Raw genomic sequence first — 15,335 nt, forward strand, 5'->3', positions numbered from 1 at the left:
CATGCACATATATAAGAAAACAAAAGGTTTATAAACCAAAGGGTGTCCACAAAATAATAATTTCGGGCTATGAACAATTCACACAAAAAAGAGCAAACACGATCAACGGATTTGGTTGACGATTATATACTTTAATTTGTTTTGTTAGACACGACTGCATCATTTAGAGATAACTAATAAATAGGACGCACAAATGCAACAAAGATCGATCAAAATGACATATGTCCTGAAACAAGAAAGCCTTTCTATATTATCATAACATAACGCTTTAAGTTTTCTCTAAACGTACAACCTCAAATGCAAAAACAACTACATATAGATTCATATATTTAGTCAAGCCACAGTTAGATATGTCTTGTGAAAAGGTTACCTAATCAAAAAGTGATGTCACGTCACTGCCACGTATACAGTATCCATCCAAAATAACAAGTGTTATAGAGTTGGTTAGTTAACCAATATATTAAAAAAATAATAATAAAATGATTGGATGAATTGGAGTGGACTCCCCTTTTTGAGCCTTTTTGGGTGTTAAGGGAATGTCGAGAGCAGGAGGAGGGAGGTGTTTACATTTTGTGACAGAGCATGAAATTTGGGTGAGGTGGATGAGAAGTGACGCTTTGTTCACTTTCACATCTCTTAGTCTTAAAAAAAGGTTACGTAGCTTTTAAACACATCAACATGAAGTAAAAGAAGATAAGGTGATTGTATCCGTTATTGAATGTACATTTAAAATGATTATGATAACATTAGACATTAAGATCACATTATCTAAAGGTTTGACGTTAAGATGATGATCAGAAAATTTCATGCTCGTACGTTTATCATTTATCACTTGTTTACATACAAATAGAATTATTTAATATAGATTAGATATGTATAATACTTATTATATCATACGAAAAGTTATTATACTTTTATAAATAATCGGTTTGTTTAGTCTCTTAAATTTAGTCAAACTTATCATATAAACCATGAGTTTTGGACTCGTTACTAAACATACTTCAATTTTTGCCCGAGCTCGAGTTCGAGCCCAACTTGAGTTGAACTTTCACCAAGCTGTTTCCGAGCTAGCTGACGAGCGGCTCGGTTTCCACATGATCAAATAAGTTATCATGTCGTTATTTTGTGTTGATTCTGAAAATAAAAAAAAATTTGATTACTTATATAAACGGCGGGGCATACGAAAAAAAATGTTCAATATAGTGTAATAAATATGAAAGATATACAAAATAATAATTTTAATAATAATAATAATAATAATATATAGTGTGTTATTTTATAGATACACAATCATATTTTTAGATATGATTTTTATTTTTTTAAGACAAAATTAAAAAAAAATTAAGAAAGAGACAAAGATGTTTCTTCTTCTAGACCTCATTGAAGGAGTCCATGGATATGTACGAACATTGACTTGTGACACTCTATCGTCGTTTATATATGTTTCTTCTCTTGGATCGGGACATCACATCATGTTTAACTTTCTCCCTTTTACTCTTATTATAGCGTTAATTTCTACATGTTTCCAAATTGCAAAATATTACCAAAAAATGAATATTCCGGTATTTTAAAGAAGTTTCGCTCTCAGTTAGATAAGTTATGAAATATGATTTACAACAATGCTAACCATTGTTGCTTTCCCAAAGCGACATTTTGGGTTTTCTGAAAATACATACACGAAGCCCTCTGTGTGACATGGTAAACTATGATTGCTTATTATCCATAGTTGTACATGAGTTTTTTTTTTTCGTATTGATAACAAATAGTGCCTTTACTCACAACAGCGTTGCAATTCTAAATTGTGATTTAGACTTGTAATTTTAATGCTGAGTGATGAGCGGATGTTTGAATGTGACTAATTGCTAAAAATATTACATTTTTAGATTAAATATTTGTTGGAGTGCAATTACATTGAGTTGTTTTATATTTTATAGATTATGAGCTAAAAGGAACTAAAATGATTTAGTCAAGTTAAAAGAATTGCATCTTAATAGTTTATGTCATAGCTGTGGTGAACTAATGGCTTATTGCAAGTTAGAAAGAAAATAATGTTGATTTAGAGGTCGCTAATTGCACGAGGAAAATTAAAAAGATCGCATAGGGCAAAAAAGAGGCGGCACGTCTGTTAGAGAGGAGAGTCGCGTGAGGTTCTGGTAGAGCGCAAGGGAGATCAGCCTTTGGCTGCTGTCCACGTAAATATTGATTATAATGGGTATCGAGTTAAAAGACCATTAAATGATGTTCATCATATTTTTATAATTAAATAAACATATCAATTTTCTTTATTTAGATGTGTCAAAAATTGGGTTCCAATACGTAGAAACATAGATATTACATCAATATAGCAGGTAGGCGGGCAACAAGCTGCGCCGCCATCCCTTTCTGAATTGCAAACCCTAACCTGCTAAAGACATACCCCTGCCCCTTTGGAGTCGACACATTGCTATGCACAACCTGTTTGACCCTGGTTAGAAAACGGATAGCTTCCGGTGTCAAGGAGCCAAATGTATCAAAAGCCAGAGGGACAAAAACATGTTGGTTCTCTTCGCAGGCTTTAGCATGTTTCTCTTCGCAGGCTTCGCAGGCTTTAGATTTTTATAATATAACTAAAATTATATTGAAGATGGTATAGATTAAGATAGATATGAGTGGTGTGATAAGTGAAGAAAAAACTATTAAAGATCTGATACACAGGATACCTACAAATAAAGGAAAAAAATAAAAAAAATATGATCTTGAATAGTTTATATTTGTAAAAAGTATAAGCATACAAAATCAGATTTTCCATTTAACCTTTTGTGTTATTACGCGATGATCAAAATTGAAGGTCGGAATATCATTGAGTGGTTGATGACAAAGTTGCGGAGTCAAAGCTGACAAAATTTGGCGATTTGTGATGACAACATCGTGTTCCTATACAACCAACGCCAATATACAAGAAACCAACAAAAACATAAAAAAAAAAAAGACTAAAAAGGGAAGAAAAAAGTAAAATTAAAACACCCGGAAGCAGGATTTAAATACCGGTTTATACCGGCCGGTTAAACCAATAATACCAGGTTTCGCGTAGCAGGCCCGTATTTTGAGCCGTTTTTGGGCGGTTTGCTAGAACATTAAACCGGAAGGTTTTTCTAAAATACAGGTTTAAAGCCAAAGAGATTTTTGATATTTTGTGGCCTATATTTTTTAAAATTACTTTTAACCTATCAATTAACATTGAAACGAGTATATTTTTGTATTATTTTTTTTTAAAAAAAGAGTAGTGTTGTATTATCTTTTAATTATGGATTAACTTTTGTATTATATCTTATTATAGAATGATATGTTTTTGGGTTATTTTTTGAGTTGAAGTTGCAATTTATATCAAATTACAAGGTTGAACCTTCCGGTACAACCCGGTTCAACTGGTTGAACTTTCCGGTACAACCCAGTTCAGTTGTACCATTTTTTAACCCAATCCGGTATGAGTAAAAAACGGGTTTTTAAACCATTGCCTGGAAGCCTAACAACCCTAGAGTGGACAATTTAGCCCAGTTCCTAATTCACAAATGCCCCATAATATATTTCTTCAACGATATGGATAAGGAACGACGAAGATTGATTGAAGATAAGGTTGTTCTCACTCTCGCCTTCCATAAGCACCAAAACATATAAATTAATATGATTGGATTTACCATTTTTACCTTCTTGTTTGACACCGAAAAGAAGGAACCTCTAAAAGATCTTTGATGCCAAAAGGATAAATAGGTTGAATCTTACACCACCAAGATATACTTCGCCCCATCAAATCAAAATGTAAAATAACTAAATGCATATTATGTGTACATATGTAAATAGCAGCTTACTTGCAAAACACTGTTCAATGAACAGTGGTATTAAAAAAGTATTTAAAATAAATAAATTTTAGTATCATTATTATATAAGCAATGTCTATAACTCAGTTAAATTTTAGTACATTTCATGTGGCTGGATTAATTATCTTTCTCAATTTTCTGAGATATGTTTTTTTAAACAAATTTGTATTTGAAATAATACAGTTCTTTTTAGTATTGTAAACTATAAAGAATGTCGTTGCATACGAATACCATGATAAATCGAACCAATAACGAATGGATAACATGTGTGCGATGTCAGTATTATTAGGATCGGTATGAGTATTCGTTTTTAGGTTTTCAACCCTTACACTATAAACAATATACATTTTTAACCAATTTACTTTTTATCTTTTTCGTGATTTCATTAAAAAAAAATCTTACGTTTTGTCATTTCGTTAACTAAAAGATCTTTCATCATTGTATTATCTTTATAAGATTTGGATGTAATTAGTCAAGATTCAAAAACATGTGTTATCAAGGGGAAAAAAAGGGACACGTGAATTTTTTTTCCAACTACGAAAGCAATAAAAATACATATTTCACAAGGTGGGAAAGTCTTATGGGTCCCTAGAAAACCCCTAGATTAATATCCTCTAGGCTGTAGGTGAAGAATAAACAGAACGCAGGCCGGGCCTGGGCCGGTTGTGTCTAGCATGGGCTTGGATGTTGTGTTGCCCGAGATTTATTAGGCTGATTATTAATTAATTTTATCATAAGTCAAATTTAAGGATTTGACAAAATAGCAAAAACGTACTTTACGTTTGAACGTTTTTTCAGTTGACCCCTTGTTTTAGACTTTACCACCATAGGGAGGACCTAGAAATCCATATTTGTGGTATGAACTGATACAGGAAGCCATCGCAGTAGAAGTGGTTCGCCAGAAAACAGACCTTTGTGCCTGGGTTGATAAGTACACACTCAATCCGCCCCAAAAACCTTTTCTGTTGCTCGATCTGAGCCTGGAATCATAGCCGCCACTGTTACTGTCATTGCACAGCGGCGAAACCCTAGTTCCTCGCCGGGAAGTGGAACAATTGATACCATCATCGTACTACCATGACTCGTCAACACCGTTATGCTAATCACTCTCTTCGCTGGAGTTGCCGTAATCATCATCAACCCCCCCATATTCACAATTGCTGTTGCCGAAACCCTAGGTTGTCGGAGACGCACCAGCAGATTGTTTTTTCAATTCAGGTATAAAGTTCAAACTCAAATTGGGGATTTAGGTTTTTTTTTGGGTAATAAAATTTAAATTTTGGGATTCTGAACATGTGGTTAGATATTGAAATTGAAGATGGATTGAAGAAGGTGAGAGAGAGAGAGGGGGGGGGGGGGGGAGGAGGGGCTAATTATTTTAATTATTAAAAAAATGTATGAATTTATGAAACTGCCCTCATGTGTCTTGCACATGACCAGATTTAACGAGCAAAATTAACAAGGTTAGTGCTAAAGGACTTAACGTGAAAGCGATTTGAAACATCGAGTATTTTTTCTGCTATTTCTTTCATTAAAGGACGTCAACTGAAAAAACGTTCAAACGTAAAGGACGTCTTTTGCTATTTTGTCTAAGGATTTAATAAGTTAATTTAATTTTGAGAAGCATTGAAAATATTCTTGAAATTTAAGAAGGTAGAATTCTCAGTATATCTAGTATGTGTTTTAGGCCTATGGGTATACCTTAACGTTCAAGGGCGTTAAAGCTGAGTTGGCAAGGTTAACGAGTGGCATATATACCACTCCCTTTATGGGTTAAGGGGCTTTAAATGCAAGGTGGGTTAAAACGTTAATGGGCCTTAAAATCGTCTTCACACACGGCCACAATAATTTAAGAATCAATTTAGCATTAAATAAAGGGAGGTAAATGGGGGGGGGGGGGGGGTTAAACAATTTTCTTAGGGTAAGGTGGAGTGAAATTGGGTAAAATAGGTGATGTGGTGGCTATGTAAAATTAAGAAACTTGAATGTATACCTCATGGCCTTACCTTAATTTGTTTAAAATGACACTTTGAACAAATAAGGGTAGTAGCCTCTTAATAATTCTATTAATGCGATATATCAAAATCAAGGTAGAGTGTCTTTGGTTACATCTTTAATTGGCTCATGAAACCTTTTAACGATTAATCTATAGAGACATGCTGAATAATTCGATAGTTACCACTTAATTAGCTAGACATCTTATTAATTAAGTACAAGATTATTAAACACCCCCTAAATGTCTAGGATGTATCGTTATTATATAGAGGGATAGAAGGACGCTTATTTGAAAACCAATAATATGTTAATAACTATGAGAATCACGTGAATCTCTTTATTTTAATACGTTTAAGAATATAGAGTGTTATATAAATTGACTAAAACGCATGTAGGTTTCAATACGTTTAAGATATATATTTATTTATTTATTTTACGAATATAATACACACACACTGTTCCCGCAATGTTAAAACACGATAATACACAAATGCCTTAAGACAATATGGTGCTAGTCAACTAACCTGAACAGAATTAAAGCATAAGTCGACTAATTTAAAAGTATACAATCTTTTAAATTCATCATATACAACGATAACAATAAATCCTAGCCCATTATTTATAGTAAATATAAATATTCCAAGAAATAAAATATGCAACTAAGTGTTACACCCTTCCATGGGGGCCTGGTCGTTTTATGGACAAATTGGTACCAAATGTAAACAACGGAATATTATTGATAAAAATAAGTTACAACGTTTGCACTATGTATTTAAGACAAGGTGTAACTACAAAACTATCTCATCTCTGACACTGCTGCAATCCCGTGCTCGGTTTTACTAATCTTCTTGGCATCTAATCTTCACTATTCATGTTCGACATATGCCTCTATCTTTAGTCATACTCATTACAATGCTTAATCCAAATTGTTATCCTCAACGTACCTGAATACATGCTAAAAAGTGTCAACTAAAAAGTTGGTGAGTTCATGAGTTTAGCTCACATACACATAAAAGAGTTAATTTATAAAAGCGCGCAAGTTGGCGTGTATGTAAGTATAAAGCATAGTGCACATCAATCAAGTCCACAATCAATCCTGCATTCAATCATAAGCCTCCCCTCGACTTACAACCGAACGGCACCCGTCCCCGATTATTACTCTGCTAAGTAATAATCCAAATGTTAGGTCATATGCCGCAACGGTCCGCAGACCTCAGTGTGGTTTACCCGACATAGGGGCACTGTGCGTGGGTGTCTCCCAAATAGTACTACCCATACGAGCCATAGGCTCACTGCCTGAGTTAATGATTGCGTAATTTAAAGTGGGACAAAAAAAACATGGTAGATCAGTTCTTGATAAACATCACACCATAAGTAAATCACAGCATGTATTCAGCCCAAAAAGTTTAAGTAAAAGGGGCAGCACGAAACTCACTTCGGTCCGTACGCAATATGTGTAAATGAAAGACAATCTATGAGCTTGCAACTACGCTAGGAACCACCAAGTACGCCTATTATATATATATATATCAATCAACAATAAGTTATTGGACAACAATGTAAACTTCGTTATGGGTGTCGTGTACTAGTTAATTCTAACTATCGGCCAATGTGTTTGGTTCCCGGTGAATAAAGTTCCCCTTTATGGAAAGTTTACACTTAAATAATTTTACAATATTGGTGTTGTTGTATAAGTATTATAGTTCAACTCTTGAGAGTTTTAGTTACCTCGATTTACTTGTCGGGTTTCGATAAAGTTTCCATTTTTGGAAAGTTCGGGCTTTCGGTTAGGTTTCGGGCCACCATATGAACATAGAAGTTAGATACATTTCATTGATATCAAAAGTTTAATGATTCTTATTTAAACAGCCATGCCTAGTGTGTGCAAAAGTTGACAATATCGGTTAGCCGGTGTTGTTGGTTTTTAACGCTTTGTCTTGAATGAATAGTTTAAATAAACGAATGCTCTTGTAACTAAAACTTCTAATTTTCTAGAAAAAAATATATTACACAAAAATATGCTATTTCCAGACCTGATTATTCAGAAAGTTTGGTGTTGCACAGGTTTAGTACCCGCACTTTCGTTTAACGTTTGTTTCGGCAAAAATCGGGTAAAAGACTTAGTTAATTTTGATAAAATAAGGAAACACTCAAATTATGGTTTTATAAGCTTATACTTACTGTTAGAAATAAAAAAAAATTCATAATTTTGCATTTTTCAAGATGCTTGTCCGATTTATGTCGTTTTACCGTAAGTCACGTTTTAAACGCCAGTTTTTGGCAAAAAGGGTGTTGTATGTATTGAAAATGGTTTATATCATTACAATAAAGTATTTTACACCTAACTTCTGGAAAAATACCCAAATTATATTTTTGAAGCATTTTATTTTTTAGTAGCTGGCCCGTTCGTCGGTTTTAACGAAATAACACTTTTAAGCTCGTAAACGGGCCCTTTTTCTAACTCCGCTTATTCTTTAATATTTTATAACCTATATTTGTCATTTTAGATCATAATTTTCAGCTTTAAAAATATATTTTTATATTTTAAGTTTTTGAGAAACAACCGGCTTTTCTTTTGTTCCAAAAATGCCCTTAGGCACATTTATCACTTAAAATCCAGCTTTCACCACGAAACAGTTTTGGACCTGTTATAATACATGGTAATGACTTATTAAAACTTTTATATTGATAATAGGGTGTAGGGAACCCAAACAGTGGTTTCGGTTCGGTTCGGTTTGGGCCCGTTATCACATTTATTCTATATTTTTAACAAAACTCAATTTTGGTTATCTAACATTTTAGGACCTGTTATAATAAATTAAAATAGGTTGTTTTGGCATTTCATGGGTTTTGAAAGATTATTCACAGCTGCAGTTTCGCTAACGGGCCCGGTTTTGGCTCTTTCGGGTCTTAGTTCGGTTTTTAAAGCGAAGACTCATGCAAAATGGTTCCAGGTCAGATTATATATAATTAATATAATGTATTTTAAGTATATTTCTGGGAAAACATGTATTTTATCATTTTGAAACAATTAGGCTTATCTATGCTTGTTCATTGTCGGTTTTAAGCGAAACACGCGTCCAGGCTCGTAAGCGGGTTTCTTTTCCTAACCAAATTAGTCCAAAATATTTATAACTTGCTTTTAGTAAATAAATCATATATATTTCTGTTTGAAATAGTATTCGTGTGTAAACACAATTTAAGAATATAACTCGTCCAAGGTTTGTTCCAAAAAAACCCTTTTAGCTATATAATCAACAAAACTCAGTTTTGATCATCAAATCAGTTATTCCCAGCTATAATAGAATAAAATATGATTTAATGTCATATCTTGGTTCATAAAACGACTAGGGTTTCAGTTAATGTTGCGGTTTAAGGTTTTTGGCCCGTTAAGGACATAATTCGGTTTTAAAAGCGATAATTCATGTAAAGTGGTTACGGGTCAGATTATATATCATCAAAATATTATTTTTATGGCTGCAGAAAGATATCATACTATTACTTGGGTTGCACGGCTTATTTCTTATCAAAAGGGTCACCAAAATGTCGGTTCGGGTGGTTTTTCTTACCCGGTTGGATATTAACTTTTGGGGCTGGTGTTTACTAGGTTTGAGGTCTTAAATATGCATGTTTAACTTATGGAACTTTTTTTAAATGTACAGATGTATATAAGGTCACTTATCGGGTTCGTTTGCAAGCTAGTTTACCCTTAAACGAGTTACCGGATGGCCCATAAGTTTGGGCATGGTTTTGGGGCTGCACAATTGTAATTTTTAAAGCTTCAAAACCAGTTATAATCTCCAGGTGTTCTGGTTAGTTTAACAAGTTAAATGGATTAGTTTATACTCATTTGTTTGGTTTGTTTTCGGTTATGGTTCTATACTTACAAAAATTCAGCTTTTGTTTGGTTAAAGGTTGAGGTTCGGGAATATTAATGACCAGTCCATGATTTTGATTCATCGTGTATAGAGCTGGTCATTCACCGGACAACACATGGGTTCCAAAACCCTTAGGATTAGACGAGAAAGATGATAAAACCAAACTCACATATGCTTCTGGTTACTGGACAGTTTTTGCAGGTTTGGTTGCTCAAGTCCCGAGTGCAATCCGATAGCAAGAGAGGAGGAATTTAGGTCTGGGAATTTGTATAATAACATTATAATCAATAGAATGATTGTAAGGAATAGATTATGGATTGAACAGATTGATTATAACAACACATGATTACCCGAATACTTGTGTTCTTGTAAACAAAACCCGCACTCTTGAGATGATGAAGCTAGGAATTGATTCAATAGATGATGATGAGATTTGTCTATGATTTGTAGCAGGTTATAGAGGTGATTTCGTGTAAGGTTGTAAAAGATTCGATTTGCAGGTTTCTTGGCTGAAAGAGAAAGCAGAGACCAATGGACTTAGGGCCAATTTTCTTCTTGTTCATGGGCTGGTTCGGTTCTTCAAGAGAGCATAGAGCAATTTTGCAGGCGATTATAAGAGTGCTTAAGATTGATATTTTAAAGGATTAGAAGGTTTCTTGATTGAAGATGAATGCATGAAATTTTATTGGGTGAATTGGCTGCAAGTTCTGAAGGGAGTAGAGAAGAGAGCGTATGCAGGAAGGGGTGTACTGGATTGGCTAGTTAGGATTTGGATAAAATTTAAGAATATTGTTTTAATTGTATAAATTTAAAAACACCTTTTTTATAAAATAAAGAACTTGGACTTTGTATATAAAACATAGGTTTTTGATTGTTAATTATCATGATAAGATGCTCAGATAGTTCAGATTCGGGCGGGTCCGTTAACCGTTGGTTCGGTTGAATCAGTTTAGAGATAAACAGTAAACGGTCCGATAATCATATAATTTTAAGATATAGGGTAAGATTTAAATATTTATTATATATCTCGACTTATTATTGGGTTCAGGTTAATGTCTGGAATATCGGGACATGCCCGTTTATTGTTTCGATGTTAGATGCTAACCAGTTTTTGTTTCATTTGGGTTCCGTAACCAGTTGATGATATAAGAAACCATTTGATGTTTGGGTTAAATATTTCGGACACCCGCCTGACATGACTTAAATGATTATGGAATACTTTGTAAACTTTTTGGAGTTATCGCGTTCCGGTTTGTTTGGGTTAAATGAGTCGCGGTCTCGTTTGATTAATTTGGGTCAAGCCCATTTTATAAATTATGGTATTGTTACTAAACTTATCCATATCTCTACCGAAGTCTGCCCAATTACTACGTCGTCCCATTAGTTGTCATCTCAACGGTTCGAGCCAAGCACATTAATATATAATTCACTTCAACTATTCAACCAACATCACACTCGGTATCTAATGGTGAGTTTTCTAAAAAAATAGCCTTATTTTTGGGGTTGTTACACTAAGACTATGTGTAGTGGTTATAACTAATTGTTTAGTTAAAAGACCACCTAAACGCAATGTAGACAAAAATGAATTCAATAAAGCCTTTTTTAATCAAGTGTAGTTGTTTTAACTAATTACATTTATTACTCAATTAATTTCTATTTACTTAATATTTTATCATTCAATTTCTTTTTTATTTAATAATTTAAATAATAAAACATACAATAAAATATTAATGAAATAAAAGTTACAAACTAGTATGAATATAGAAAAAAGGATACTTGAAATAAGTTTGATTTTTGAATTCGAACTTAATAGCAGCTTTACATATATATTTTTTGTAATTAACCATTTTATTTAACAAAGAGACTGTTTTATTTAGTTTTCATATAAAAACTTATTCACAAAATAATACAATTATTTAATCATAATAATCATCGTTCTTTTCATTGTTGCTCTTGTCATTGTCGTCCTTAATTATGCGATTGTTCCCTAGATGTTCTCTAATAAGTTTGTTCGAAGATTAACATGTGTGTGCTCAAGTTTATGGTATGATAAAATATGAACATATTTCAATATAAATAATTTATCATATGTCTTTCAATAAACTAATCTTTCCTCAACATTATGAGCCTCCACACGATTCCATTCTAATGGTGGTCGTCTTCTAAGTTTCTGGTTGTGATGTTTGTTGTGCTCGATTAAAAGTTTTACCCTCACTCGAACAACTTCGATTATCACTACCTCATTCACCTTCTAAAAAGATAAATCATTAGATAGTTGATCCATTTTTCTTATAAAATAAAAAGTTATTAGAAAACGTATTATAAATGAGTATGGTCAAAATATACAAATGTTTATATATATAGACAAAATTTATTTATTCTAGTGAATTAACTGAATTCTTCCTAAAACTTATCTCAACACTCATAAAATATCAATTTCACATAAGTCTTGGTGGCGCTATGGGTTTGGCGACAAAAGCTTTAACTCCCAAATTTCAATATTGTGTAATGGTGCTTGGCTAGAGTTTGGAATCCACTTCTACCTTTTAACGCCTTAATTTGTACCACTACTTCCAGTCTAAGTATCCACCAATTAAATAATAAAAAGTTAAAGTTGATCTTGAACTTAAATAAGGCTTAACTTGTATCACACTCTAAACTTTTTTCATGCCGGTCGTAGGTCTGTTGGGATCAGTTTAACACGTTGGATGCTCCTGCATCACAACTAAGCACTTTTACAATCCAGTTTAGATTTTATATTACACCTCTGCTGCTCTGTAGAACGACGATTTTATCAAGCATCTCATCTATAATTTATCATACAAGACTTAACCTAAAAAAATACATATTTCTTGGTTACCAAAATCAATTTTTACAACACAAAATTTCTAACATGCCAAGAACAGGACTTCCTTGCATTCATTGATGTTCATGATGTATAAATAAACACACAATTTATGGTTTCTTTTATCATTAGGTAACTAAATGTCAGGGTTTTAAGCTAGTATCATTACAAAAAGCTAGCGGCAACACTATAAATTTCACCATTAATATTCACAATCCATGTGACGTTAAATTTGGCTATACATTGACAATCTGGATTTTTAGCGACAACTGTCATCGCTATTACTCTGATTTTTTGTAGTGTAACTAAGTTTATTCATTCAACGATATCTCATTGTCACCGCTATACGGTAAATTTGCTAGGAGAAATTAGTTTTTATAACTTTAAATATAACGATTTTTTTTAAATTAGAAGTTAATTAGCGTATATATATGAAATCAAGTTAAATAAGTCAAACTAAATCAATCAATAACAACAAAATAATCTAAAAACTTATCTAGATTTTCAAATTTATCTACTTTCCATAAAATATTTCTCTGAGAAAAAAAAAAAGAGCAGCCCTTTTTACTCGTCTCCCGCCATATTATCACCAAAAACAAACCCTTTAATCTATCTACGAATTTAACTAGGTTAAAAATTTCAAACCCACAACTGGATAAGCAAAACAATCACTATGGGTGATGCCGCCACCGTCACCACCACCACCACCACCATCACCACCGGTGGCAATGGCATCAAACGCATCACTCCTACACAAGTAATATTATATATATACACTTTATGTTTTATATATTATTGACTACTAATTATTTGAGAATTTGAATATATGCAGAAAACATGTGTTGGAGTGCCACAATGGGTTAAAGTTATGATTGACATCATGCAATATCAAGATTGCAAGATTCATTCAAACACTAAAGACCATAAGCTTGATCGGTTTTGTATCAATTGTGTTGCATCTTTTTGTAGTCAATCTTGTTCGGATCATCAAGAACATGATCACATCAAGGTATTAATTACATGATATGGACAATTAATTAATAAATAGTTATGGTTTAGCGATGGATTTAATTGGTACATAAGTTATTTAACGAGTCAATTCGAGTTATGTTATAGTATAAATAAATCTATTATGTTGTATCATTCGAATAGTGTTATGTTGATCGATTTTGCTCGAGCTAAACTTCTAGGGCAGCCCCCCCCCCCCCCAGTTTTTTGTACAGTGGTGTAAATTTACTTGTTTTCGTCCGAAAATTTTTGTACGTAGTGTAAATTTACCCATTTTTTACTTAAAATTTGAGCCCCCCCACCCCCGATGAACTCGTCCAAGCTTCGCCACTGCGTTTGTTGACTCGCAATCACCTTAATGAAGTTACATAAATGATTGGTAGTTTGGTGATATGCCGTTTACTAGAGTTCTATAAAATATTTTATTGATCTTAACTTGTAATTGATACTTGTATGAAAAAAAGTAAAAAATTATCAATTTTGAAATGCGAGTTAAACCATAGCATGATAACAAATTAATTATTCGTTAAACGATTGAATTAAGTGATATTGATTCCGGTTACAATACAGGGTAGAAAACCTTTTATGTTATACCATTAGAATATATAGTGGTAATATGATTGTTCAACTAATTCGTTGTTCACATTTCGCTTGTTCGATTTTTCTTGAGCTAATTTAGCTTGCATAAACATTCGGGTTGAAGATAGCTCCTTTGTTGACTACTCGAAAGAATTTGAGCACATACTTGATTTTTCTTTTTGTATATTAGATGCTCGTATGACAACACACAAAATAACCAAAACTAAAAAAACGAGTGAACTCAATGTGGCATGCTGAGTTGTAAGTTGAGCTTGTAAATTATGAAATAGATTATAAATATTACATTGAATGGTGACACTAACGGTTGATGAACTATGAAGATTCGTAGGTATGTATATAACGATGTGATAAAGCGACCGGATTTTCAGAAATACTTTGATTGTTCAGGCATTCAGGTTAGTAATGTAACTTGATAAAATGTTCATTATATTCTTGAGTATCATACTATGTGTGTGCAAAGATAAACAAAGGATAAGTACTGCAGGGTTATCAAACAAACAAAAACAAGGTGTTGTTCTTGAAGAGAAGAAAGGATAGTCAACATGTAAAAGAGCAACAACAAAACATGAAAGATCCTTGTTGCAATATTTGCAACCAGAGTTTGTTAGATGCCTCTTATTGCAGTATCCAATGCAAGGTAATTTACTATACCTGTCATAGGTTTAGGTTATGTTTTAACCCATTTTTTAAGTTGCAACTTTAAGTATTTTAGTATCATTTTTCTGCCAAAATTTTAAGGCATGTTCGACTTTCATAATCTCATATTTTTACAATCGGTTGATAATAATTTTATCTAAAAAAATAGCTGACACCGTCCTACCTTTCACACTGATTGTTTTCATTAGACCTTCGTTTAAAAAACTTAACCCGTTAAGTTTTTTCCAAATTTCAAATTGATGTTTTAGGGCTTTTGATCAGAATAAGTATACGAGTCGCTCGATGTAAAATTTATCTCGAAACGGTGCTTCAATTCGGATGTTTAAACTTCTAATTAACAAAAATCAAGCCGTTTGTAGCACCATTTCTAGGTAAATTCTATATCAATCGGCTTGTATTTTCGTTCCGATCTAAAAATAAATTTGCATATTTTAACATAATTAATTGGTTTAGAAAATAAAACTAAGAGCACCTAAAACATCGGACGTCCACAAACTG

General features: G+C 32.9%; 1 protein-coding gene across 1 annotated transcript; it reads left to right on the forward strand.

Annotated features, from left to right (window-relative positions):
• Positions 1–13,143: 13,143 nt before the first annotated feature.
• LOC143533988 (protein RGF1 INDUCIBLE TRANSCRIPTION FACTOR 1-like) lies at positions 13,144–14,895 on the forward strand. Its single transcript, XM_077028605.1, has 4 exons — positions 13,144–13,329; positions 13,405–13,581; positions 14,501–14,575; positions 14,665–14,895. The coding sequence occupies exons 1-4, from the start codon at positions 13,246–13,248 to the stop codon at positions 14,881–14,883; spliced, it is 555 nt and encodes a 184-aa protein (XP_076884720.1). The 5' UTR covers positions 13,144–13,245; the 3' UTR covers positions 14,884–14,895.
• The last annotated feature ends 440 nt before the right edge of the window (positions 14,896–15,335 follow it).

This window comes from Bidens hawaiensis, unplaced genomic scaffold, assembly GCF_021521415.1.
Source record: "Bidens hawaiensis isolate Kalapana, Puna unplaced genomic scaffold, B.hawaiensis_p1.1 tig00009970_1, whole genome shotgun sequence".
In the NCBI taxonomy this organism is placed as follows: domain Eukaryota; kingdom Viridiplantae; phylum Streptophyta; class Magnoliopsida; order Asterales; family Asteraceae; genus Bidens; species Bidens hawaiensis.